Here is a 24,343-nt window from a genome sequence, read left to right as displayed (position 1 = left end):
GCTACTCTCGTGAATGTGATCACAAGCGTTGCAAAACTCCATGAAACGGTACAATGTTTGCCCCATACGGGATCACACCGAGGTGTGAGCTGATGGTTGCGTTTCTTTTCCCCAAACATCGCACTCGCGTCTGACCTAAACTTACATCACTCGCTGGGTGGGTAGGGGCTACAAATTCGCTCCAGGCAGGATCACATCGAACTGTGAACTCTTCCCTGACCATTGAAGGCAGTTTTTCTGTATTCCCGAATTTTGGAGACAGCCTGAATTTTAATTGGAGTGGTCACAATTTAATGGGTGGGTAACAACAAAGGCGGGGGGACCCAATCAGAGATCGAAAGCTAAAATTTTTTGACAGGTAAAGGGAGGGGCAACTGGATAAACGTAGATAAAGATCTCGGGACTCACGATAGGCTAATGAGTGTATATTTAGCAGTTTTCAAACCATCTATAAGTATCTTTTGGCACATTTCAACGTGTACTGCGTCAATTCAGTCTCCAGTTCCACTGTAAATACTTGACCGTAGCGATAGTTTGGACACAATTCAACATTACATTGAAAAGCTTTCTTCACATTGTTTTGAAGGGTAGTGCGAGCAATTCCGTGAAGGTATGTATTTTCCCTCAAAGGCGCTCTATTTCTGACAGCTACCACTGCGTTGTCCTTTGTATCAGGTAAGGCTGTGCCTATGCCGGTCTTCCTTTGATGCGTAGCATTGTCCCTAGAGATTGAACAGAAAAAATAAAAATAAAATCATTTAATGTGTGTCTTCAGGACGCTGGCTCATTCCAAAAGACTAGAAAGAAGCGGGTACACAGTGTCACACTAGAGCACTAGAGTATAAGACGGAATTTTATATATTTTGTATGAAGAAATGGGCCGTAATAAGCCTATATTTGTCGGTTACCCTTAAGATCAGTATTTACCCTTAAAAGAAAATGAGATAGAGGACAATTCTTAGAGAAATCTTAGGATGAAAACTGGCTCAGGTGAATGTTACGTTTTCATACCTAAAAATGCTGAATTTTTAATATAAAAGCCTCACATTTTATTGGTGGATATTTTCTGCCTAGTCCAGGTTCGGCAACCTTTTCACCACCAGCTTAGCTCATCTTGACTATGATTTGAAATATAGAAAGCTATTCATGGTGTTTGTAGTTCCAAGTTTTCAAGAGAATTGCTTCCCATATATAGATTACATTCATTATTTCAAAGACACAGTGGGTGACTCATAAGAGGAAAAACTGCTCTGAGCATATAAAGATGATTTTCTCTTTCTCAATAATATCGCTGTAGTCAGTCTTGGAGTGAGCAGGAGCCCCATAACAATACAATGTACGCGCAGAATATAATAGGGTGAGTTTCACTTTCCTTTTTTGGGTGCTTCGCTATCTTGACTGTCAATAAGGAAAATTGAGAAATGTAGAGGTTGCAATGAAAACGTTAATGAGAAATGAAAACATATCCGTTGAGATCACCGACACAGGAACATATTCATCTGAATGCCAGAAAAGTGGTTGGAGGGTGTTCATGAGAGTGTTTTTCCATTAAACTCATACCATCTCAAATACCACTATATATTATATATATATATATATATATATATATATATATATATATATATATATATATATATATACTGCCTATGATCAAAGATAGTACAACCTACGGTAGGATATAGTATCTTTGCAATGATTATGATGTTTTGCTCTGTTAAGTGTACCAAAACTGGTTCTTTCAACTCCAAGACTGTTATAGGCAGTTTTGTGGTGTCCATTCTTGAAGTTTGGTGTTTTTTTCCCCTTTCCTTCAAGTCTTAATCGTTTTTAAAATTCTGTATACACACATTCTAATCTGTTTATTGTTACTTGCTTTGTTCTTTTCAAATCACTGCCAAGTAATATGTGTAGATTCTAAAATTTCTGTATGTAAAAGAAAAGTCCTGTACTTTTGTCTTAGTTTAACACTATGTTCCATGAATTTATGATTTGTCTAAGTGGCGTTTATTCTTAACAAACACGAAATGTACAGCAATAGATTTTTCTCGTTGTATTTTGTTAGGCATTGCACTTTTTTTGTTTAATTTCCTAGTCCATTTTTCTGATTTAGTTTTTAATTTGTATACTGTTTTCTCTCTTGGAATTTAGGATTCTCTTATCAATTATGGCTATCTAAGTCAAAGTGGCTGGGGCCGTCTCAAGGCCCATAGCCGCAGATGCGTGAGAGTGAACTCAAGACTCAAAATACTCGCCTCTGCCATCGTTTAGACTGATTTTGATCTGTGTGTCAGCATTGTCGGATTATAAGTGGAGGTCATCATGCCGTTCCTACTGTTAGAGAAAGAATGTGGACCAAAGTGCCGCTCTCGGAAACACGTTCAAGAGATCAACTCTGTGATCATCTATGGGAACCTCACAGAGTTCAAGGCTGTCACTAGTCTTTGTCACAACTGGGCTCGTCACTCTGACTTGTATGGTCGGACTGCCCTCCACATGGCTGCTTCGTGTGGGAAGGTGGACATCCTGGAGTGGTTGTTAGAGGAGAAGAAAGGAGATTTGTCTACAAAAGACTTTGAGTCTGGATACACAGCAGTACATCGAGCTCTCTTTTATGGTCAGCTGGCTTGTGCTCGGTTGCTAACACAGGTAATGTTTCCATCTTTACTAAATTATTATTAATATAATAGGCTAATATATAAATATATAACTGTGACATTCTTAGCATTTGTATCCGTTAATTTCTTTTATTCATATGATCACTTTGTCGGTGGTTGGCGGGTTCTCTGAAGTGATTTATTCCGTCTTTTCTATCAAGCGTCTATTGTCCTTATTTTTCCTCCTTATTTTTAGTGAAGTCCACTTCTAACAAGTCCTGAAATAATGAGAAGTCTTTTTATAAAGACACTATTCTTAAACCCCATTTTTTCCCTTCTTTATCTTTGTAAATAAAATACTGCTATAGCGCAATCAGACAGACACACAAGTCGGTTATAGTGGAATATTGTTGCTGCTGTGCACAGCGCATATTATAAGGCCTTGCCAGTTGAGAAATTTGTCAGTGATCTAGCGATGCTAAGAATGGGAGAGACCACGTGTGCCAACAATGAAGGCCAGAGCGAATGAGTGGAGAGGGTGTGGCATGCGTAGACAAGCATAACGCATTGCATTATAGGCCAGCCTAGTCTAGATACAGTCGACTACGCTTGTAGCGATGTCGTTGGGGGACCAGAAAAAAGATTGCTATATCAGAAGTTCTCAACACCTGTTGGAAGAAAAATTCAAGGGAAATAATCCCGGTACTGCCAACCACTTTAATATTTAAAGATCGGGCACTGTACCATATGACCTGTGAGGAATTGAGGACTGAAAACAATGGCGTAGTGAGGGCAAGATTTATCGTTTTCGGAAGGGACCCTATATCTTTTAAAGCAAAAACAGGTTTTACAAACGAGTGAAAAGTGGAACACTTACACATGTACTGTCTAGTTTGTAATTTTGAGTTCCAAAATTCACTGTGCAACCTGTAGATTGGAATCATGGTTTTAAATTGCTATGTTTTTGGGTGCAACAACAGAAAAAACAGGGTAGAAGTAGTAAAAATAAGATCTACAGAGCGGTAAAAAAATTCGTAACGTGGAAAATGAGTTTGTTCACTGCGCTCCCCGCTTCACACACACATTTTGCATACGCATATATGGCCTACGTCATTTTTTTAGTAGCAAAACTTGTTACAAGAAATTGGTTTTATAGCGAACATGTTTTTTCACTAAAATGTTCTCAAAACATGTGTTCAATAAGCTTTATGTCGCCATTAGAAAAAAAGGATGGACTTGCTTTTAAAAGAGTATATCATATTGTTCCAGCTGTAAACTTTTAAAAATATGTTTTAAAATTAGTATATTTGTGAAAGAATTTTCTGGAATAATGTGTACAGATGTTTGAAAAAAATATTTATCTGTTAAGACAAATTGTGATATATAGATTTAAGTTATTGTTCAAAAGTTGCAGAATCTATGTTTGATAGTTCAGGAGATATTTATAATAAGTTGCGCCACAAATTTTTGACGGCACTGCAGTAGAGTTACAGTATCATTTTCATCAGAAAAATTAGTTTTCGCATCCATACACCTCTTTGGGCCTTTATAAGTACATGTACTTTGTTACTTTCATAATTGTGTTTGAAAGCATTTTCAATTCCTTTCACTTTCCAGGCGTGGGCACATATTATGATTACAATTAAAGATTTCAGATCTGACAAATGTATTTATTAAAGTGTATAGTGCAGGGTTAGCCAATGCATTGCAATGCACGCTATTATCAATTATAGAATTGTAACAGGACTTCGATTTGCGATTTGATCCGTCACAAGAGACCACTTATTTTTTCTTATACGTGTTCATGTATCTGTGTTTGTTTATTATTGTGTGCGGGGATTACAGGGGGACAAGCCTCCATCCCCTCGACATGTGAACTCAAGAGTATTGGGATACATTTTTCTCAAAATGCACACAGCTCTGAAATCCTTGACCAGTGATCACTCGCCATGGAACTCTCTCTGTTGTGGCTGAAGACATAAGTTTCTTCATTATCACTTTTATCTGAATGAGCCTATGATTCATGCATTAGAATATACCACACTCTCAACACACACACACACACACACAAATGAGTTTGAACATAATATTCAGGAAACATACCAGTACCACCACTCTTGTTTACTTTGTTTTGCATTATTGGTTTTTTTGTGTAAAACAATATTTGAGGCCTTTTCTGCTTTTTTGTGTTTTTGGCAGCATGTACAATATGTATTTTATGTGCAAGCAACTCATTCTCTAATCTCTTGTATTTGTTAGTCTCGCTTGTACGAGGGCTGTCCCACGGAAAACCGGAATTTAGCTGTAATTTGAAAACTATTCCATATTTTCACATTCTGTAAACGCACACTTGTAAAACAATCATTTAGAAATTTCACAAATTGAGCACCATGAGCATCACACTAACTAAACGAACACAGCAGTTCTCAAAACATGGCTGCCCTCTTGGAAAATTGGTCAAGGGTAGAAGTGAGGTCTGTCATTCGGTTTCTGACTGTAAAAGGTATCAAACCTATAAAAATACACACTGAAATAAGGTCAGTTTACGGGGAGAAAGTAATGGCAAAGTCGCAGGTATATTATGAGTGGTGTAGTAAGTTCAAAGCCGGGCATACGGATGTCAATGACAAAGTTCACCCAGGACCTTGTTTTTCTGCCAAGACTGAGGACAACAAGAGTCGCGTTAACGAACTCATTCAAACAGAAAGGCGCCTAAAAAATCGCAAAATTTCCGAGTCGCTAAACATTTCAAAGTCGACTGTCCATAGGATAGTGTTTGATGAGCTGCACTATCGAAAGGTCTCTGCTCGATGGGTCCCAAAAGAGCTGACAGCTGACCACATGACGCAACATGTTGAAGTGTCTCAGACTTTGTTGAATCATTGTCGCCAAGCTGTCATGGGAGTCATGAACACACCTGGAGACCTCCAACAATACGATTAAGATTTCCTGAGAAGTATTATTACCGGTGGTGAGACTTGGATACTCCACATGACCCCTGAGACGAAGAGGGATTCAATGGTTTGGAAGCACATTGTCTTCACCTCCCCCGAAAAAGTTTAAAGTTCAACTATCGGTGAAGAAACTCATGGCCACGGTTCCTGGGATCCTATGGGTGTTCTGGTTCTTGACAGTCTAGAACCAGGACAAACTGTTAATGTTAACAGATACTGCCAGAATCGTCATAAGTTGAGAGAGGTTGTGCGCCGAAAAAGACAGGCCGGTTATCCAGCGGGGTCATTTTGCAGCATGACAACACAACGCTACACCACACACCGCAAACGCTACGACAGACTGAATCCAAAGGTTTGGCTGGGAAGTTCTGCCACACCCCCCTCACAGTTTTGGCTTGGCCCCGTCAGCTTATCACCCTTTTGGACCAAAGAAACGCCATATTTCTGGACAGCAATTTTCCGATGACGAAGACCTCGTGGAAGCCATGACAGATTGGTTGAAATCCCTTGACGAAAAATTCTTCAGGGAGAGTATCTTCTCCCTGATCCAGCGTTGGATAAAATGCATCCAGCGGGAAGGTGATTACATTGAGAAATAAAGCACATGTTGAGGTATGATGTGTTACATTTTTATTAAAATTGGACAAAGATAGTTGATTTTATGGACCTTTTCCGGTTTTCCGTGGGACAACCCTCGTACTTTAAACAAAGCATGTTGTACACACTACATTTCACTGATGTAAACTCAGAAATGAATTCTTAAAGTGAGAAACAATACATTTCCTCAATATAAGCTCAATGACAATTTATTGATCTCTTTCTAGTAAATTGGAGAAAAGGCCTTTATTCTTTTTCCCTGCTGTGGGTGGCCTTACGTTTAATGACAAGTAATTGTAGTGAGCATGTTAGTGTCAGCGTTCCTTTTATCATAGTACTAATCAAGACTATATCTAGATATTTTGCCAACAGAATTAATGTTAATAAAAATTAAACTATTGTTATTATCAAGTGTATTTTGAGTGTGTATCTAGATCTAGATCCCCATCCGATCACTAAAAACAAAACAAACCAACAACACAGAAACTTTGTAACATTGCCAATTTTTACAGTCTAGAATTCCAAAATCGATAAGAGTAGGCTTCGGATGCCACCATGGCAAAATTCAAAAATCTCTACCATACTGAAAATGTTTACTGTGCCCCGCGCACTTATATGACCGTAGCCTTATGCAGTTGCGAGCGCTGTAGCCACTTGCGGCCAAAAAAATATTTTAAAATGTATATACAGTCGAACCTGCCGTTACGGCCACTGTACAAATGGCCACTTTCCATTTCCCCCCTTGCATTTTTTCTATTAAATTTAACTGTGTAAAACGGGCACCTGTCCAACATGGCCACGGCCTCCATATTTTAACACTCAACCCCTATCATCCCAAACAATAACAAACCTGTCTTAGACGGTCACCTTAGTGACTCCATTTCGTTTCGTCATAAATCATGCATTGGCATCTGGCGTTGTGGGTGAGCCGTCATAATCCAATCACCTGTCGTTGTTGTTAGGTAGTCCCTCCAACCGATCATGTTGTGTAGGCCCCTCCCTCTGTTGACCAATAGGTAACAAATTTTTAACTGCTGGTGAGGTAAGCCGCCGTAAGCGTGTGATCCCTCATAACCCTTAAGCCCCGCCCAGAACTCATATACAAATCGTAAGTGAGATGAGAGTGGTCTCTGTTTTCCCAGTCTCTAACAAAGTAACAATGGACGTCAACACGAACTTGTGACAGAAGCGTCGCTCGTTCTCCAAGTGGTGGCGACCCATGTGTTTGTTTTACTATAGCACTCGGTCCTCCTTGTCAGACACATTTTGTTTTATTGTCACCCTTGCACAAAAGCCGCAACAAAATAAAAAAAACCCAGCGAAAACAACAATAACAATAACAACAGTTAGGACAACAACAAAAATGCGGTTATCTTCTGTTGAGACCTCAGAAAGGAATGGTTTGTTTTCTTCATCTTGATCAGTCCTGCCTAAGACGGCCACCTGTCTTATATGGCCACTTTTCTCCTTGACAATGGGTGGCCGTCTTACACGGGTTCGACTGTATATATATATGTATATATATATATCTTGACTTTTTTGATTTTTGTTACCACCTCAGTTAATTTTATACATACATGTATTATGAAGAAGTGTTGCAGGAGATATATGAACAAAGTAAAATTTGAGGGTGATTGGAAGGTGCTGTTGTGATAGGTCAAAATTTTTAATCAGCTGTTGGTTTTTTTAATGTTTGCTATTCAACACTTTTTCTTTTGCATATCAATAAATAGCACCAATAATAATTTCTTGGAATTTATTTCTGCTTTAAATGTGCAACTTTGGACTCTGTTTAAAAATTTTTTTTTTTACAACAATTGTATAGATCTTTGTTGTTCAGATGTGAACTTGTTTTTTTTTCCCTCTGTATCATTTTGCCCCTAGTTTGGCTGTGATTTGCAAATGAGGGACACAGAAGGATTAAGTCCACTTGACCTTGCCACAGCTGACCGACCAGCTCATATCACATTTTCTCTTAAAGGTAATTTTTGTTATTAAGATTGATTGATTTTGACTTTAATTCTTGAATTATGTGAATATGATATTGGCCCTTGGTAGTTAAATGGTGTCCATTGTGTATGATACCACCTTCAAGCAAGTACAACATTTTAAATATCATCAGATGGTAGATGTCACACCGAAATTAAAAGCCGCATTTGCCAAGCAAAAGCATCCTTCCACAAGATGAAACAGATACTGACAAACCTCAATCTGCCACTGGAAACGAGGAAAAGAGTACTGAAAAGTTACATCAAGCCAATCCTATTATACGGGTGCGAAGCGTGGACAATCAATAAACAGCTGGAAAGAACAATTGTAGCGACAGAGTTGTGGTTCATAAGACGCATGCTACGTTTCCCGTGGACAGCTAGAAAAACAAATGAAGAAGTCCTGGTTGAAGCAAATTATAGAAAACAACTTATCACGAATATAAGAAAACGACAGGCAAATTTCTTCGGACACACAATGCGGAAAGAAACATTAGAGAATATTGTAACAACAGGAAAGTTTGATGGAAAGAGAGGCAGAGGCAGACAGAGGGAAAAGATTCTGGACAAGATGACAACATGGCTGGGAGCAGCAAGAACAACAGACACCATTGCTGCATCGAAAGACAGACGAAAGTGGAGGTCCATGATCGCCCACGCCAGTCAGCAAGGCACCGGATGATGATGATGATGATTGTGTATGTCCCACCAGCTGATAGAGATCCAGAGTTCTTTTTGTTTTGTCTCTTTGAAAGACTGAATAAAAAGTTTTGAATATCAAAAAAGATTAAAAACTTTAATCTGTTCATGTTCAGTTTGCAAAGCTGCCAATCAGTTTGTAAAAAACGTATTTTGCATGTTTTTGAGGATCCATGTACGTTAATACATTTTTGTGTAAGAACAGACACATTATTCTTTGTTTTCTAGTATTGCTCTTCACAGACTTGCTAATGCTAAAGAAAAATTATGAAGTTTCAAAACAGGATTTGGGAAAAATAATAAGAATATACAAATGCCAAGTCTGTGCTCCTCTACGGCAGCGAAACCTGGAAGACAACAAAGACAGTATTGAATAAAGTCTAGACTTTCATCAACAGATGTGTGAGGAGTATTCTGAGAATTAATTAAGTGGCAGGATAGAATAAGAAATGAAGAGCTGTGGGAAAGGACAGGACAAAAGGATATTGGATATAGAAGTAGAAATAGGACTGAGAAAGTGACGATGGATGGGACACACCTTAAGAAAGCCCAACGGAAACATCACAAGACAGTCACTGCAGTGGAACCCACAGGGAGCACGAGGCAGGGGTAGGCCACGGGAAACATGGAGGAGATGCGTGGAAAGGAACATGAGAGAGATGAAGCTCACTTGGAACAAGCTTGGAAGGATGGCCCAGGACAGAGATAAATGGAAGGAGCTTGTATGTGGCCCTTTCCCTGCCAGGGGTGAAAGGCATTGATGATGATGTTTGCTCCTCACGGACTTGCTAATGCTAAAGAAAAATTATGAACTTTGAAAACAGGATTTGGGAAAAATAATGCCCATATATGTCAGTTTTGAGTGGCCTTTACTAATTATTTCTGACATTATTGTTGCAGGTTTGCTTGGAATAATTTGAATTAATTGCAGGCAGAAAAATGTTTGAATGGTTTGGAGTGGGTAGCTTGGCCAGTGCCTGTCATCCTGACCTGCCGCATACATAGAGTCTGTTGTTTGGTGTTGAAAAATTGAGCTATGAGTCTTTGAGTTTTTAAGCAAATGTGAAATCTGATCTCTGCTAAGTTTGATTTGATTTTATTCTTTTCAGTTTTGGGTCTTATCTGTACTTATGGAAACAACCCTATTCGCAACATACTACTCCCCCGATGTGCTGGTATCAGGATGTTTAATGATGTTTTTCATGGTAAATGATCTCAGATAATATTTATTTACCAATGCACTGAGATATGTATATGCCTATATGCACAAATTGCCCTGATAAAATACGACACCTGCACTGAAATTTTATGAGTAATTTCCCCTTAGAAAATATGACAACTGTTTGACTATGTTCACAGAACCTAATGAGGTCTACACTTGGGGTGAGAACAACAACAGTACCCTTGGACACCCAAGTCCTCATAAGAGGCTCTCACCAGAGGCGGTGGACATTTTCAAGAAATCTGGTATTTCTGTCAAACAGGTCAGCTGATAGTGGGCTCAGATTTCAGTCTTTATTGAATGATCCTGCATTGATTTATTATCTGCAATTTATTATATATTGTCAGGAATTTTTTTTTTCAAATGGTGTTCTTATGCCCAATCTTGGATGAGAGGAATTCTCATCACTGGGGAATGGCACTCAGGTCTCCTGTATGTGACAGCATAAAACGTAACCGTTACACCACAGACACTGCTTCAAGAAGTTTGATATTGTTTATTATAGTATGAGGAGAGTGAACTTATTCCCCCCCCCATCCCTAAATGATGGGCTTGTCTTTAGACCTTGAATTTGGAACTGAGTGTTCCAATTGACAAGATCTTGAATATTAATGTCATCATCATTGCCTTTCTCACCGTGGATCAGGATATAGGCCACGAACAAACACTTTCCACCTTTCCCTAGCCTGGGCTAGTCGCTTGATGTCACTCCATGTCTTTCCACTTTTCTGTACATCTATTTCCGTGACTCTTCTCCAGGTTCCCCGTGGTCTTCCCCTTGATCTTTTACCCTGTGGGTTCCAATCTAACACTTTTCTTGTTATGTAGCTGCTTGACTTCCTTAAAGTGTGTCCAATCCATCGCCAACGCCTTCTTCCTACCTCATCTCTGACTGGGCTCTGTCTCGTTCTTCTTAATACTTCCTCGTTGGTGATCCTGTCCATCCATCTGATCCTCAGTAACTTCCTCAGACACTTGTTCAAGAGAACCTGGATCCTCTTTATGCAGGTCTGAGATGTGTTCCATGTCTCACATCTATACAACAAGACTGACTTCACATTTGAGTTGAAAATCCTCAGCTTTGTTTATAGTGAGATATCCCTTGTCCTCCAAATCCTGTTCAAAGAAATACAGTCAGACCTGTGTAAGACGGCCACTCATTGTCAAGGAGAAAATGGCTGTTTAACTCACTTGCGACTGGGCCCTTTCACCAGTCACAAGCGTTGAAGACTGGCGTTTTTGGGGGTATTTCAATAAATCACCACAACTCTCAGAATTACCCTATTGTAATCATTTTTTGACACGGTAAAGTAACATTCAAGCTTAATCTAATACAAAAAACTAAAGTTGTCTGAGTCTAATACTTTAATTTGTATGATTTTTTAAAAATTGGCATGAATTTGATTTTCCGAAAAATTTCCAGAGACGTGACAAGTAGAATGAAATTCACTGCAACTACAAAAATAAAAGTTCAAAGTGTTCTGGTTTGATTTGTATACATGTGCGAGTGTTTGGTGAAAATATAAAAGCTGGTCTGTGCATTGATTCAGACCCATACACTGAATTACATGAGACAGATGTATGGCACGACGTTGTGATTTCGTTGCGTGAAAAACAACACCGGTACTAGTGCTAGATCTAGCCCTGGAACTATGACTCGGGCCGTGTTCGGGTACATATCCAGGATCCTAACTATTAGACACATCATATTCTGAGACACTAGAACTAGTAAAACGCACAGAAGTATAGCAAACGGCGAAATTATGTGATTCTTGTTCATGCGACTTCTTCGACCGTTACTACGACGCGACTGTCGGATTACTATCAGCTGTATCGAAAAAAACAAAGCACGAGTTCCGGTCTGTTCAACCCCAGTTGGGGTCAGTGTCCTTCACCTTCAATAACTTAAAAACTACCGGCCCCAGAGATACGAAACGAAGTCTAAGTAGCTCAGGCTTGGCCTAACAAGGGTACGAGGCGGGTCTCGCGATCCGTGCGTGATTTGTAGAGCGGAAAAAAAATTCCAAAGTTGGTCACGCAGGGCTTGTGAGACCCGTCGCGAGCGTCGCGGCGGGGGTCACGCAACTGTTGTGTGACCCGTCTGAAGTGAGATAAGACAGGTGGCCGTCTTAGGCAGGACTGATCAAGATGAAGAAAACAAATCATTCCCATCTGAGGTCCCAATCGAAAGTAGCCGCATTGTTGTTGTTTTTGTTGTTGTTGTCGTTTTTGTTGGTTTGTTTTTTCTTTGTAATTTTTATTTTGTTGCTGATTTTGCACAATGGTGACAATAAAACAAAATGTTTCAGACGAGGAAGACCGAGTGCCATGTTAAAACAAACACATGGGTCGCCACCTCTCGTTCTAGTTGACGTCCTTTGTTACTTTGTCACTGACTGGGTAAACAGTGACCACTCATCTCACGATTTGTAAGTTCTGGGCGGGGCTTATGGGTTATGAGGGATCACACGCTTACCTCATCACTCATCAGCAGCTGAAAATTGGTAGCTATTGGTCAACAGTGGGAGGGGCCTACGCAACATGATCGGTTGGAGGGACTACCTGACAACAACGACAGGTGATTGAATTATGACGGCTCGCCCACAATACCAGGGGCCAATGCACAATTTATGACAAAACGTAATTGAGTCACTAAGTTGGCCGTCTAAGACAGGTGTTATTGCTTAGTGTGATAGGGGTTTGTGTGTTAAATTATGGTGGCCGCGGCCGCGTTGTACAGGTGCCCGTTTTACACAGTTAAATTATATAGGAAAAACGCAAAGGGGGGAAATGGAAAGTGGCCATTTGTACAGGTGGCCGTCTTATAGAGATAGATGGCCGTCAGGGCAGATTTGACTGTAAGTGCAGTCTGTCCCTTCCCAATGCGGGACTTTATTTCAGTGCTGTTCCTCCCTTTCTGTCAATTATACTCCCAAGATAGCAGAAGGATTCGACATCTTCTAGTGCACTTCCCACTATTGCGACCTGCTCTTTCGAAGTGCATCTATCCTTAAAACTTTTGACTTGAATATAAATGTACATCAAGAATATGTGGGAAGATTATGAAGTAGTATGCGCTCTGTATGTTGAATGTCAGCAATTTGTTGTTTCTTTTCTAGGGGTACTAGTACACTTTCTATGCTATTTAATAATTCTGATTACCTGAGGCTTTTTCCACATGGGCAAAGTGTACTCTTTGTACATTATTTCATCTTGCAATGTTGTTTTTCAGTAATGATCTCTAAATATTATTCCTTTTAATTCTCAATTTGTGTTGAATTTTGCTCTCATATATTTTTGTTGTTGTTTTATCTTTTATTTTTCTTTATATATGTAAAGTAATTTATTTAGAACTACGCAGAATAGGACAAATGTCAACATATCTTAGCTTTGATTTCATCAAAACCCTCATCTCTTTTTTTGTCCTTTCACGTCTAGACTACTGCAATTCTTTGTTTGGAAACCTTCCCACTGAAATGTTAAATAGGTTACAGCGACTCCAGAACCAAGCTGCTCTCATAATTTTAAAGAAATCTCTCAAAGAGCATATAACACCAATGCTAATTCAACTACATTGGCTCCCGGTGAAAGCACGAATTCAGTACAAAATAATTTTTCTTTGTTAAAAATGCGTCAACAACATTGCACCATCATATCTTTGTGACATGGTCATTGAAGACTTTTAAGACCTGTCCAAAGCAAAAGTCAGAGACTCGGAAGGAGAGCTTTTTCACGCCACCCCCCCCCCCCACCCCCCCCTGTAGAACGCTTTACCAGGTCATCTACTGGAGTCTACCACTTTATCAAAATTTAAATCAGCACTTAAAACGCATTTGTTTCAGTCCAGCTTCAATCTGAAATTTCCGACATTCCCAATACAAATATTATTATGTTCTCTCAATATCGTTCTTTCATGCTGTTTTGTTCTGTAGGAATTTATGACTGTGTGAATTCATCAATGTGTGTGAGGGTGTCTTGGTAAGCTTTGTGGGATTGCCTTTACTCAAGGATGTACTGGAGAGAGAGAGAGAGAGGGAGGGAGGGAGGGAGGGAGGGAGGTGCGCTGCATATGTTCTTTGTATTATTGTACAGCGCATTGAGCACTTTTTTGTGGAAGTGTGCGATATAAATGCAATTTATTATTATTATTGTTATAAGTTGCTTCCAATAACATTGCTTGTGATTATAGAAAGCTGTTGATGTATGCAAATAGTCGCAATTGTTATGAAAAATTCTATGTGCTTTGTTCTCACACATCTTTGAAATTTGCATCCTTCACATGCTGGGACACATCGCTTGTAGATCCTGTTGTGCAAATACCACAGCGTGTTCTTGTCACAGCCTGGTCAGGTGTACACGTGTGGACACGGGCAAGGAGGCCGACTAGGCCATGAGGACCAGCACACCGTCTTAGTAAGTAGGCTTGACTGCCCTTTTTCGGTTACCCAGAAACTCATGTTTGTCACATTTCTTGGCTTCAGTACTATGGTATCAGGGAAAAGTTTGCCCAATCTGATAAAACATAAGGATGTAAAAAGTAAATTTGCCTTTCTCACAAAAGCAACTTGCTGTAGTTACTCTCAAATTCTTGTAAATGGTTGAATCTTATGTATTTTTTTTCCCATGACGTCCTTAGAAATAATCTTTCCACGTGTTGATGTCTTTGTGCAATGAACAACATCAATTTATCATTCATTCTTAAATTCTAAATCCAATTCAGAATAAGAAGACTGTAATTGGTTTGGATGCTGGTGTGGTTTGTTTTTTACAGCCATTATTATTCAGTGTCAGTGTTGTCCCCATCAGACCTCTGTCAATATTAAGGGTTATCATGCTGATGTGCCATACGCAGCTCCACATGTAGAAGAAATTTGTATAATGTTCTTTGAGCATGTTCCTCCCAATTTTTTTTAGGCACTTTATAGAAATCTGTGCTTCCCAACTGTTACTTCTTGCTACTTGGGTCTTGGAAACAGCAAATTTGAACTTGAATCGGGAACTCAGGAATCTTGTTTTGGGTTGAACATAACCAAACAATTTATTTTTTGTGAATATTTATGCAAAAAGAACAATATCTACACAACAGGTTAGAGCATTTACATGTTGCAGAATACATGCCTTCACGATAATTGACACTCACACGTCTCAGTCGTTCTCACGTAGAACATTACAGCACCAACCTACTGGTACACGTTGGCAAAGATATAAAACACAAACGTGATATATTATAATCATGAAAATGACAAAAACCAAACGTGGAAGTGTTTCTTCAAAAGGGAACAACTTATTAACTTATGTCCTGTTAAAGGAATGAATTACAAGCTGGTCTAATTATTTCCTTTACATAGCACCTCCCCTTCAGTCTGAAGGTATCTGGAGACTAAAGTGTTTCCAGAAGCAATCACAACCTGAGAAATGTCAAAGTTCACAATATTAATATGTCCATGTCACTGCTGGTGATGTTCGTGTCGAGGGCGAAGTTGATCTTCATGTCGTCTTTACATCGGGCCGTCTGGTAACACACAGACCTTAAAGAGTTTGTGACCCAGGAAGGCGGTCACCACAGCTGGTTTCCATCTGTCCTTACGCCCACCTTTGTAGGAACTGCTGAGACGACGAGCAGGCTCCGGCTCATCTCGAACTCGGGGTGTAGTCTGCCTTTGTGCTGGGATGATGACCTCGAGCTTCGTACGGATCTGACATCCATTCTGGAGCTCACTGGGACTGCTACCACTGGCCAGGAGTGTGTGGCGGTAATGTATGAGAAACTCCTGAAGGGCGTCGGCGGGAGGCAAGTCAGACTTCTTGAGAGACTGCTTAAAAGTCTGGACCAGTCTCTCTGCTTCTCCGTTTGTCTCCGTGCAGGTGTTGAACGCCCCGCTCACGGCTGTCTAACTTGCCCCAAACACCGCCACTTTAGTTACCAGGCAAGCATGTCCCGTCACCCTCCCCGAGATGGTAATAAATCAGCTGTCAGTCATTTAAGGTACTGTGACGGTAACGGCACTCCTAGTACGCCTCGGCCGTGCCCAGGAAACTTGATTCCAGTCATTTCCGATTAATTTGATCCCCAATATCTCCCGATCTAAAGACATGATGTCTCCACGTGGGGTCTCGTTTTAAAGGGCTGCTTCAACCTGACAAGACGATATGTGTTCTGGTGTGCATTCACTAGTGTTAATCTTGCTTGCTGAGAAGTGCACTCCATCGTTTATTACTTTTAAAGCAACTTTCATCTATTTATTTTTATTTGAAGTTATTTTGCTCTGTAATTTGACTAACAATGAAATAATTTTTCTTGATTACTCTTGGGAAAAGAGTATCGAGTTACATGTGAAAGTGAGATCATTGTGCGTATTCTTTGTGATTCATAGTGATCGGTTTTGTGTAGACCTTGGAGTGTGAAAGTACCATAATCCTCATTCGCCTTTTTTAGATTTCTTCTGCTTTTTTGCTGTGGAGTATTGGAAACATTAATATTCATAATGGAGTGCCATGATGAAGCGTCCCATGTTCGGTGCGAACTAACTACTCGTATATTCATGAACTTTACTTTGCAGAACATGTGGTTGTAGAAGTCTATCAAGAAAACAGAAATTGCAAAAGAGAAAAGCGTACAAATGCATTGACTTTGCATGCAATATCTTGTTGGTATTTGGCATTGCAATAGCAGTTGATGAATGGAGTAAACGTTCATCGACCATATGCTATGCCTGTACCAACAAGATAAAGCGCAGTAGGACACATACGTATGAGGGAAATTAGTAAGGGCAAGAAAAGCTGCTGAAACCTCAAACAGCTTTTCGGTCTGATGTATGCGTTAAAGTATGCACAAAAAGAACGCTTGCTCGCGATAAAGCGAACGCTTGTGAAGAAAGCACTTGCTTGTTGTTGAGGTGTACATGTAGAAAGATTGAAAATCACGCTTGCGACTGGTCAGAACTTGGGCATTTGGCGCCATGGCGGATTCGAGTGAAGACGAACTATTGTTGTAAGACAGTGTTTTGCATGAAATCATCCTGGAAAACGCAAAAGAATGGGGGTTCAGAGATAAATTAAAGGAGGCGAGTGGAAGGTGAACGTGACCACTTGTTTCTTTTACTTAAAAGGAGCCATTCACATTTTCAGTCCTACCTGAGAATGAGCGAAGAGACATTCAAGTATATCTTATTAAAAAATAGAATTAAAGATAACCAAGAATTGGTGCAACTGGCAGTTCTTCGCTAATATCTTTCCAAGCACGTTTCACAACGTTGCGATTTGCGTGGTCTTTCCTTCTTTTGTCCCAAAGTGCATGTATTTTAAACACGGCTGTTATCAAAGACTTGACATCCATTTCGGTCCGATTGTCACTGAGACTGAGAGAAAATTCACTCCGCACTACCCAAGTCGTGACCAGACAACAATGGGGGGGGGGGGGGGGGGGGGCACCAGGTACACGCTTGCAAGCGAGAAAGAATTAACTTTTGATTCTTTACGCTTTTCAAGCGTCGCTTGAAATCTCAGACGCGATAAAGCGAGCGTGCTTCTTGTCCGCAGCAAGCAAATTTTTAACAACATTTCAAGCGCTTGTCCCAAAGCGCTCGCTTTTATGGCGAGCAAGCGTTCTCTTTGTGCGTACCTTTAGTGACTGTTCGATATGCACACACTATCTCATCGCATATCAATGGGGAGCAAGAACATTCCAGTTGAATCAGTAACAACAAAAACAGCGGAAACTACAGAGACAACACATTCACCACATACATTTGAAGACTCGACATACACAGAGGCATTAAGTCCCCATTATTGCTACATTCACGCTGTCCAAACCTACACCGCTAATGGTAGATAGCAGTACGAATTCGACAAAAGTCAATCATGCCTCACATCACAGAACTAATGGAGACTCACCATCTACCTCAAAATAGAAAAGAAACCAAAAGAGTCAACCAAAACATCCTTCCTCACCTTTCTTTAAAAAAGCTAATCATTACATCTCTCTGAGACAATAGCACAAAATCTTCAGACCCAGTGACGCTGATACTTGCATCACATCAAACAATCAACAGCTATTCAGATGACTGGATACACGTCTATACAGACGGCTCAGCATTCAAAGGCACAACCAAAGCCGGATATGGAATACTAATACAGTACCCAGATGGAAGTTCCTGTGAGATATCTGCAGCCTGTGGAGAGAAATGCAGCAACTATGATGCAGAAATGATGGCAATTGAAACAGCACTGTACCGTCTCCACACAGTTTTTGACACTCATCTTAGAAAAGCACAGAGTATTGTGATTTTCACTTACTCACTATCAGTCTTGCAAGCGATTGAAAATGACCATCATATGAACCAAGATTTGACTCATATACTGTTTGGCTCCCATCATCTGACAACATTCTGTGGCATCAACCTGGTAATTTAGTGGGTCCCCGGACACTCAAACATACCTTGCCAAACGAGGATCTAGACAGGAACAACCCAACATTCCAACATCATACAACACTTCAAAACAAACCGTTAAAAGCAACAACAAACAAGATTGTATGAACAGATTTGCCCTTGGAAAGACAGGCAGAGCAGTTTTCAAACATATGACCACAACAAAACGGAATGACAATATCAACCACCTACAGAGAAAGAAACAGACCACGATCTTCCGCCTACGAACAGGACATATACAGCTCAACTTCCACTTGAACAGAATAAATCCAGAACTTCCCCCAATGTGTCCCTTGTGTGACTACGCCTATGAGACTGTGGATCATCACCTCTTCCACTGCACAGCCCTAAATGACATCAGAGCTACCCTCTCTATGGAACATTACAGCAACTGCAGCAAACCCTGAACTTATCACTACATGGCATTGGACAGATGGGCGAGAGCCCAGATGTTGCTGGATCGATAACAACAACTGCACAATGTTAATTTGTTAAATGTAGGAATTGCTTCCAAACGTCAGCTTTGGAATTATACCAGTCTTGGACGAGACCGTAGGGATTCAGACACAGGGTGCTGGGTTTGGGAGTTTGAGGTTTCTCTCCCCGAGGCGAGGAGATACAATATTGTGTGTAAATTGTGCCCTCTTGACTCAGGTTCGAGGATCCTATGTCAGAATCTCTGCAAGTTTGAGAAGACGCGAAAAGAATGTTCGGGGTAAATGATCAGGGAGTAGAATACGGCTGCTGTATTTTTCTAAGTCTATAACCTGCTTGTCTACATGTTATCTACAACCCGCTTATGAAGATTCCAACATACCTGCCACTGTACTGTCTACCTACTAAGGTTCTTTCGTCACTTGTCTTGGCCCGATAGAATAGGCTAACTCTAACAATGTCACCTTAGCAGAGACTGTGCCCACCATTTCAAAACTTCACTGTACATTAAAGATGGTTCCAGTAGGGAAAAGGATAGAGGGGGCCCACATCCATTTTGACTCATTGGAGCAGAAGAAGATAGGACTAATGGTAACATCACATAAACACCATTCCACATCATCTTTCACCACCGCCATTATATCTAATATCATCATTGCTCTCAGATCCTTGACATACACATCTGATCTATATATATTTCCTTGAATCTCTATCTGTGACAGTTACACTTTATAATAAGTATGTTTGTAATACACAATTGGACACTATCATATGCACCTTTTTCTATTAATCAGAAGGCGTTAATCTCATATAAATGGGCAAGGGACAAAAACAAAAAAGGGATACTAAATGGACTTTAAAATTTTGATGTTTTAAATTAACCTTGAATCGCCTGACGTTGGTGGCCATCTTGGATTTGACCTTTTCTTATGGAAAAAAGAGTATCCACTCAAAACAATCTTTTAGGGGGATTACAAATGACTGTGGGGTAGACAATTATATCGTATGAAAGAACACATACCAGTGTAAGTATTATGATACTGAGATTGTATGTTATGCCTTTGCTTCCTGTATTATCATGCATTCATCACATGCGAATTCTTAGCATGCAAATGACAACAATAATACACTATAAAATTTCTACAAAGAGTTTGCATGGTTTTTTTTTTTCATAACCTATTTTATGTACCATGCACAGTCATACTGACCTGCCTATGTCTTGGGCAGTTTCTAAAATATTCCAGCTCCATTACTTACCAAGTGTTGCACCAGTAGGCCTGTTGGTATGGACATGCCCTTTTATTCTGTGGTTGAAGCCCATTACTTGCACCTCTACCACCACCATCATCACCACTAACTCTCTAGTCCTAGCATCACTGTCACTTGCCTCAGAAACCTCTTCTGATTTTCCTTTAGAATCATTGCTGTCATTATGTGACTCTCTGCTGGGACATTTCAGTGACCCTCGTTTAGCACTTTTTAACCCTATCCGTACTCCCTGGGGTCATTTTGTACCCCTGGGGTTGTATTCTTCACATTTTAGAATACTTCTAATATGAAGATCTCTTTGATACTTTCAGTATTTCTCCAAAAAAATTATTTTGACAGACTGCTATGCAAAACGTACAGATCGGATTAACGAGTAAGTTTCCTCTTTGGAAGTGGTAGCGTAGAGTTCCCCACGTCGTATATATACGATAGTAAAACAAGACATACAGATAGGGTTAAGGACTCCCGAGCGAGAATTAAGTTCCTGTGTGCTGTTGGCATTGCTGACCACTTATGACGCCACAGTGCCAGAAGGGAGAGTGAGAGAAATTATCGAACTTTCCGAATCAGACTCAGAGTCACTTTGGGTCATGGTATAGTCTAGTTCATTATCTATTGTGAAAACTTTTTCAATGTTGTGAAGATGCTAAAAAAATTCACCTATTAAGGCAAAAACTGGCCCCAAACAGCTTCAACTTCTGTCGAATGGATACCATTCAGGAAAGTTACTTTCAGTTTCCCATGAGCAACGGATTTTGTCAATTTTATACTATATTACAGTGAAATGGCGCTGAGAACGGACCTTAAAATAATGTCCCTATTCGGATGATTCAGATCGTCTGTGGTAGGTTAAGGAGAACATTCCAGGACAACTCAGGTCTTCCGTGTGTTAAGTGTTACAATATTTTCAAAGCAATGTGTTTGTCAGGTTGTAAGATTATCTCACTCTAGTTTTGTATTTGAACTTTTCAGGTACCACGTCTCCTTGAAAGTTTAAAGGAGTACACTTGCTTGCAGATTGCTGCTGCCACTGACCACACAGTGCTGAGAATGGAAGGGTAACTTGAGGCTGTGTTTGACATTCGAGAGATGAAATTTATGATTATCAAGTTTGTCATAATGGAGATTAAATTAGTTTTGTCCTTCCACGATAAATGCAAGACTGATTTAGTATTTTGAAAAGGAGTCGTCTAATCTTTGTGATTTAATGATATTTGTGTCACAAAGCTATGGAATCAGGAGCTCATCAATTTTTGGGCATGTGGAGTTATTGGTGTTATCATAAATCTTGTTCATTTGTCTTGGTTTCAATTAAAATGCTTAAGTACACATCTATCTTAAATAGAAGTCAAAGTATTGGTGATTAAAGGAGGTGGGGATTGGCCTGGTTTCAGAGGTAAAATTAACAAGAAAGTTGCCGCTTAAGTTTGATGACTGCCATAGCTTGTGAGTTCTTGGAAAGTGAAAATTTACATTTTTTGTGCCTTTAATCAACGATTTTCAGTAAAGTCTACACAAAAATTTGTTTTCAAATGTGAGACATCATTGTAAAATTCGGCGCTTGTCGAAACAACAAAATTTTAAAAAACTGGCATTTTTCTGGGTGTCAGGTGATTTTTTAATTTTTTTCTTTTTTTTCACTCAACACCTTTGTGTCCTTTTAAAAAACACATTTCTGTGTTGCCGTTACAGAAAAATGTTGATTAAAGGCACCAAAAAATGTAAATCTCCATAGTTTTGAAGGACGCTCAAGCTTTGGAAGTCACCAAACTTTGGCATCCATTTTCTTGCTAATTTGACCTCTCACACCAGGTGACCCCCACCTTCTTCATTAGCAAAAATATTGACTTTATTTTAGATTATATATATATCGGTATTGCTTTGACCAAATACAGCAAATGCACAAACTTTAAGATGATATTAATAAATGCTCAAAAATTGACAAGCAACTGATTCCACTACGTTGTGACACAAATGGACATTAATTAAATTTTCATCAAAGGTGTTGAGCCAAAAAACAAAAAATTGGAAAAAATTGCCAAATCAGTGGAAAAATGCTGATTTCTTCGATTTCATTATTTTGACGAGCTCATGATTTCACCACAATGCCTCACATTTATGATATATTTAGTTTATTAACTGATTTTGTCCTTGATTTTTTCAGGCTCTGGACAGAATTATTTTTCCTTGTTCAGTTTTAGACCTGGGGTGCATCTATTTAATGCATTACTGTGAAGCTCTAAGTTAATATGTATTGTCATATACCAAAGTGATGGGAATCAATAGAGGAATCTGTTTATATCAATAACAATGACCTATAATCTGTTTGTATTGTATTTTCTGTCAGACAAAAATGAATGAGAAAAAAAAAATTGCGCAACACCTCTTCGAAAATTTCGACTTCCGCGCATTTTCTCAGCTCTACAAGTCCTTATAATCCATAGGAATTTTTCTTATACCAGGCTATGTGTTATTTACCCTTAGATCTAGCCTACAGAGCAACAACAAAACAACGATTTTTGCAAGAATTTCGCGGAGTTTCGATCCATATTGGCGCTCAGAGATTGAGGTCAGGTTTGTTTTCAAGTTTTACTTCCTTTCGACAACTTAAAAAGTAGAAACTATGTTTAAAAAGTGCACATTTGTTTCGGATTTCATTGAGCGGCTCGCAGCGGTCGAATGGATGCAGCGGAAAAAATCAGAGCCGCTGTCAGCGGCCGAATGGACGGAATCAGTTAAGTGTGTTTGATTTTTTAAAATGTCTCTCAAGTTGCTGTTGATTGAATAAACTTTATTATACTCTAAAGGAGACCTGTTTTTGTTTATCCTAAATAGGGGAGCTGTGTTCAGCTTTGGACTGAACCCCCATCATCAACTTGGACAAACACCGTATTTGGAGAGCAGTGCGGTGCCAAAACAGGTAAAACTAGTTGTTTGTTCAGCAGAGGTTCACAGAATGAATCCATCTTAGGCAGCAGTTGTTGTAGAATCAAATAATGTAGGTTGTTAATGACTTTTTATCAAATTTGGACACATTCAGTCCAGTCCATTTATAACAGCCTCTGTTATTACAGGAACTTCGATATAACAGTGATAAATCAAATCCCCATTTTTTTTCTCTCTAAAGTGTAAGTAATATGAAGCTGGCTATAACAGAGTTCAGTTTACACCGACTCAGATATAACAGTGATCTTGCAGCGCCTGAACTTGCTTTTGATCCGTCAAATTAGTAAAATTTGTCTCAACCAAGATGTTTCGCCTGTTTGTATGATCGATGATCGCTTGCCTAAAAACAAACTTTCAAACATGTACAAACCTCCCCCCCCCCCCCCCCCCCCCCATTGTGTTGGGGTCACTGATCGTTTCCGTCTCAGTGGCGACGAAACAACACACTGGAAAAGGATATGCGGTAATCGAATATAAAGTATGCTGAAGGTGTAATTGTACTGGTAGTTTCTCTTGATAACGGTTATAACAGGACTCGCTTATAACAGGGAAAAATCTGCCGGTCCCGTCTGTCCTGTTATATCTGAGGTTGACTGTTTTATACAAGATTGTCAATGAAAAGGTTTACAATACAGTCAAACCCCGTTGTACCGCCTACCTTAGGATGAGCATGAAGTTGGTGGTTCAGCGGGGCTGGCGGTACAACGAGGTTTTCATGTCCTCTGTTAAATACATGAATGTAGCACCAACTGCCCAACATCAAATGAACTTGTTTACTATGCACTAGATAAATAAACGAGTTATCTCCCTTCTATCTATCTCTGGGACTTACACGCGAGTTCTCATTAAATATAAGCCTCATGTGCATTTGCCTGTAAGTTATTGGGCTGATATCTGGCGATTCCAGATATTTTGCCGGGTAGGCGAGATGGCGAGGTTCCTGAAGTTTCTCCACGCAACTTAACAATTTAATTCAATTATTTTAAAATATTGACCCGGGGTTCTCGTGGCCTAGAGGTTAAGGTGTTCGCCTCTCAGTCAAAGGTCCCGGTTTGGAATCCGGGTAGCGACGGAAAAATGTTCTTCTCTGAAATAGTCTCCTTTCACCCCCTTTCTCTCTTGGAATGTTCTATCGTCTGCTTTCATCTCCACTTTCTACCCCCACCCCCTCACCTCCTTTGTATTGAGGTTGCTATTTCACATGGAGGAA

At 39.7% G+C, this 24,343-nt stretch overlaps 1 protein-coding gene across 2 annotated transcripts in view; it reads left to right on the top strand.

Annotated features, from left to right (window-relative positions):
• The window catches only part of LOC101855031 (inhibitor of Bruton tyrosine kinase), a 193,605-nt gene that overhangs the window by 12,150 nt on the left and 157,112 nt on the right, over nt 1–24,343 (top strand). For both annotated transcript variants that reach the window (XM_005101740.3, XM_005101739.3), the window contains exons 2-7: nt 2,149–2,646; nt 8,030–8,126; nt 10,192–10,316; nt 14,357–14,467; nt 21,160–21,245; nt 23,023–23,107. In XM_005101740.3, the coding sequence (XP_005101797.1) occupies nt 2,320–2,646; nt 8,030–8,126; nt 10,192–10,316; nt 14,357–14,467; nt 21,160–21,245; nt 23,023–23,107 (831 nt within the window). In that variant the 5' untranslated portion in view covers nt 2,149–2,319. The remainder of the gene's footprint in view (nt 1–2,148; nt 2,647–8,029; nt 8,127–10,191; nt 10,317–14,356; nt 14,468–21,159; nt 21,246–23,022; nt 23,108–24,343) is intronic.

Source organism: Aplysia californica, unplaced genomic scaffold, assembly GCF_000002075.1.
Source record: "Aplysia californica isolate F4 #8 unplaced genomic scaffold, AplCal3.0 scaffold00296, whole genome shotgun sequence".
Lineage (NCBI taxonomy): Eukaryota > Metazoa > Mollusca > Gastropoda > Aplysiida > Aplysiidae > Aplysia > Aplysia californica.
This window is presented reverse-complemented; position numbering and strand designations above follow the sequence as displayed.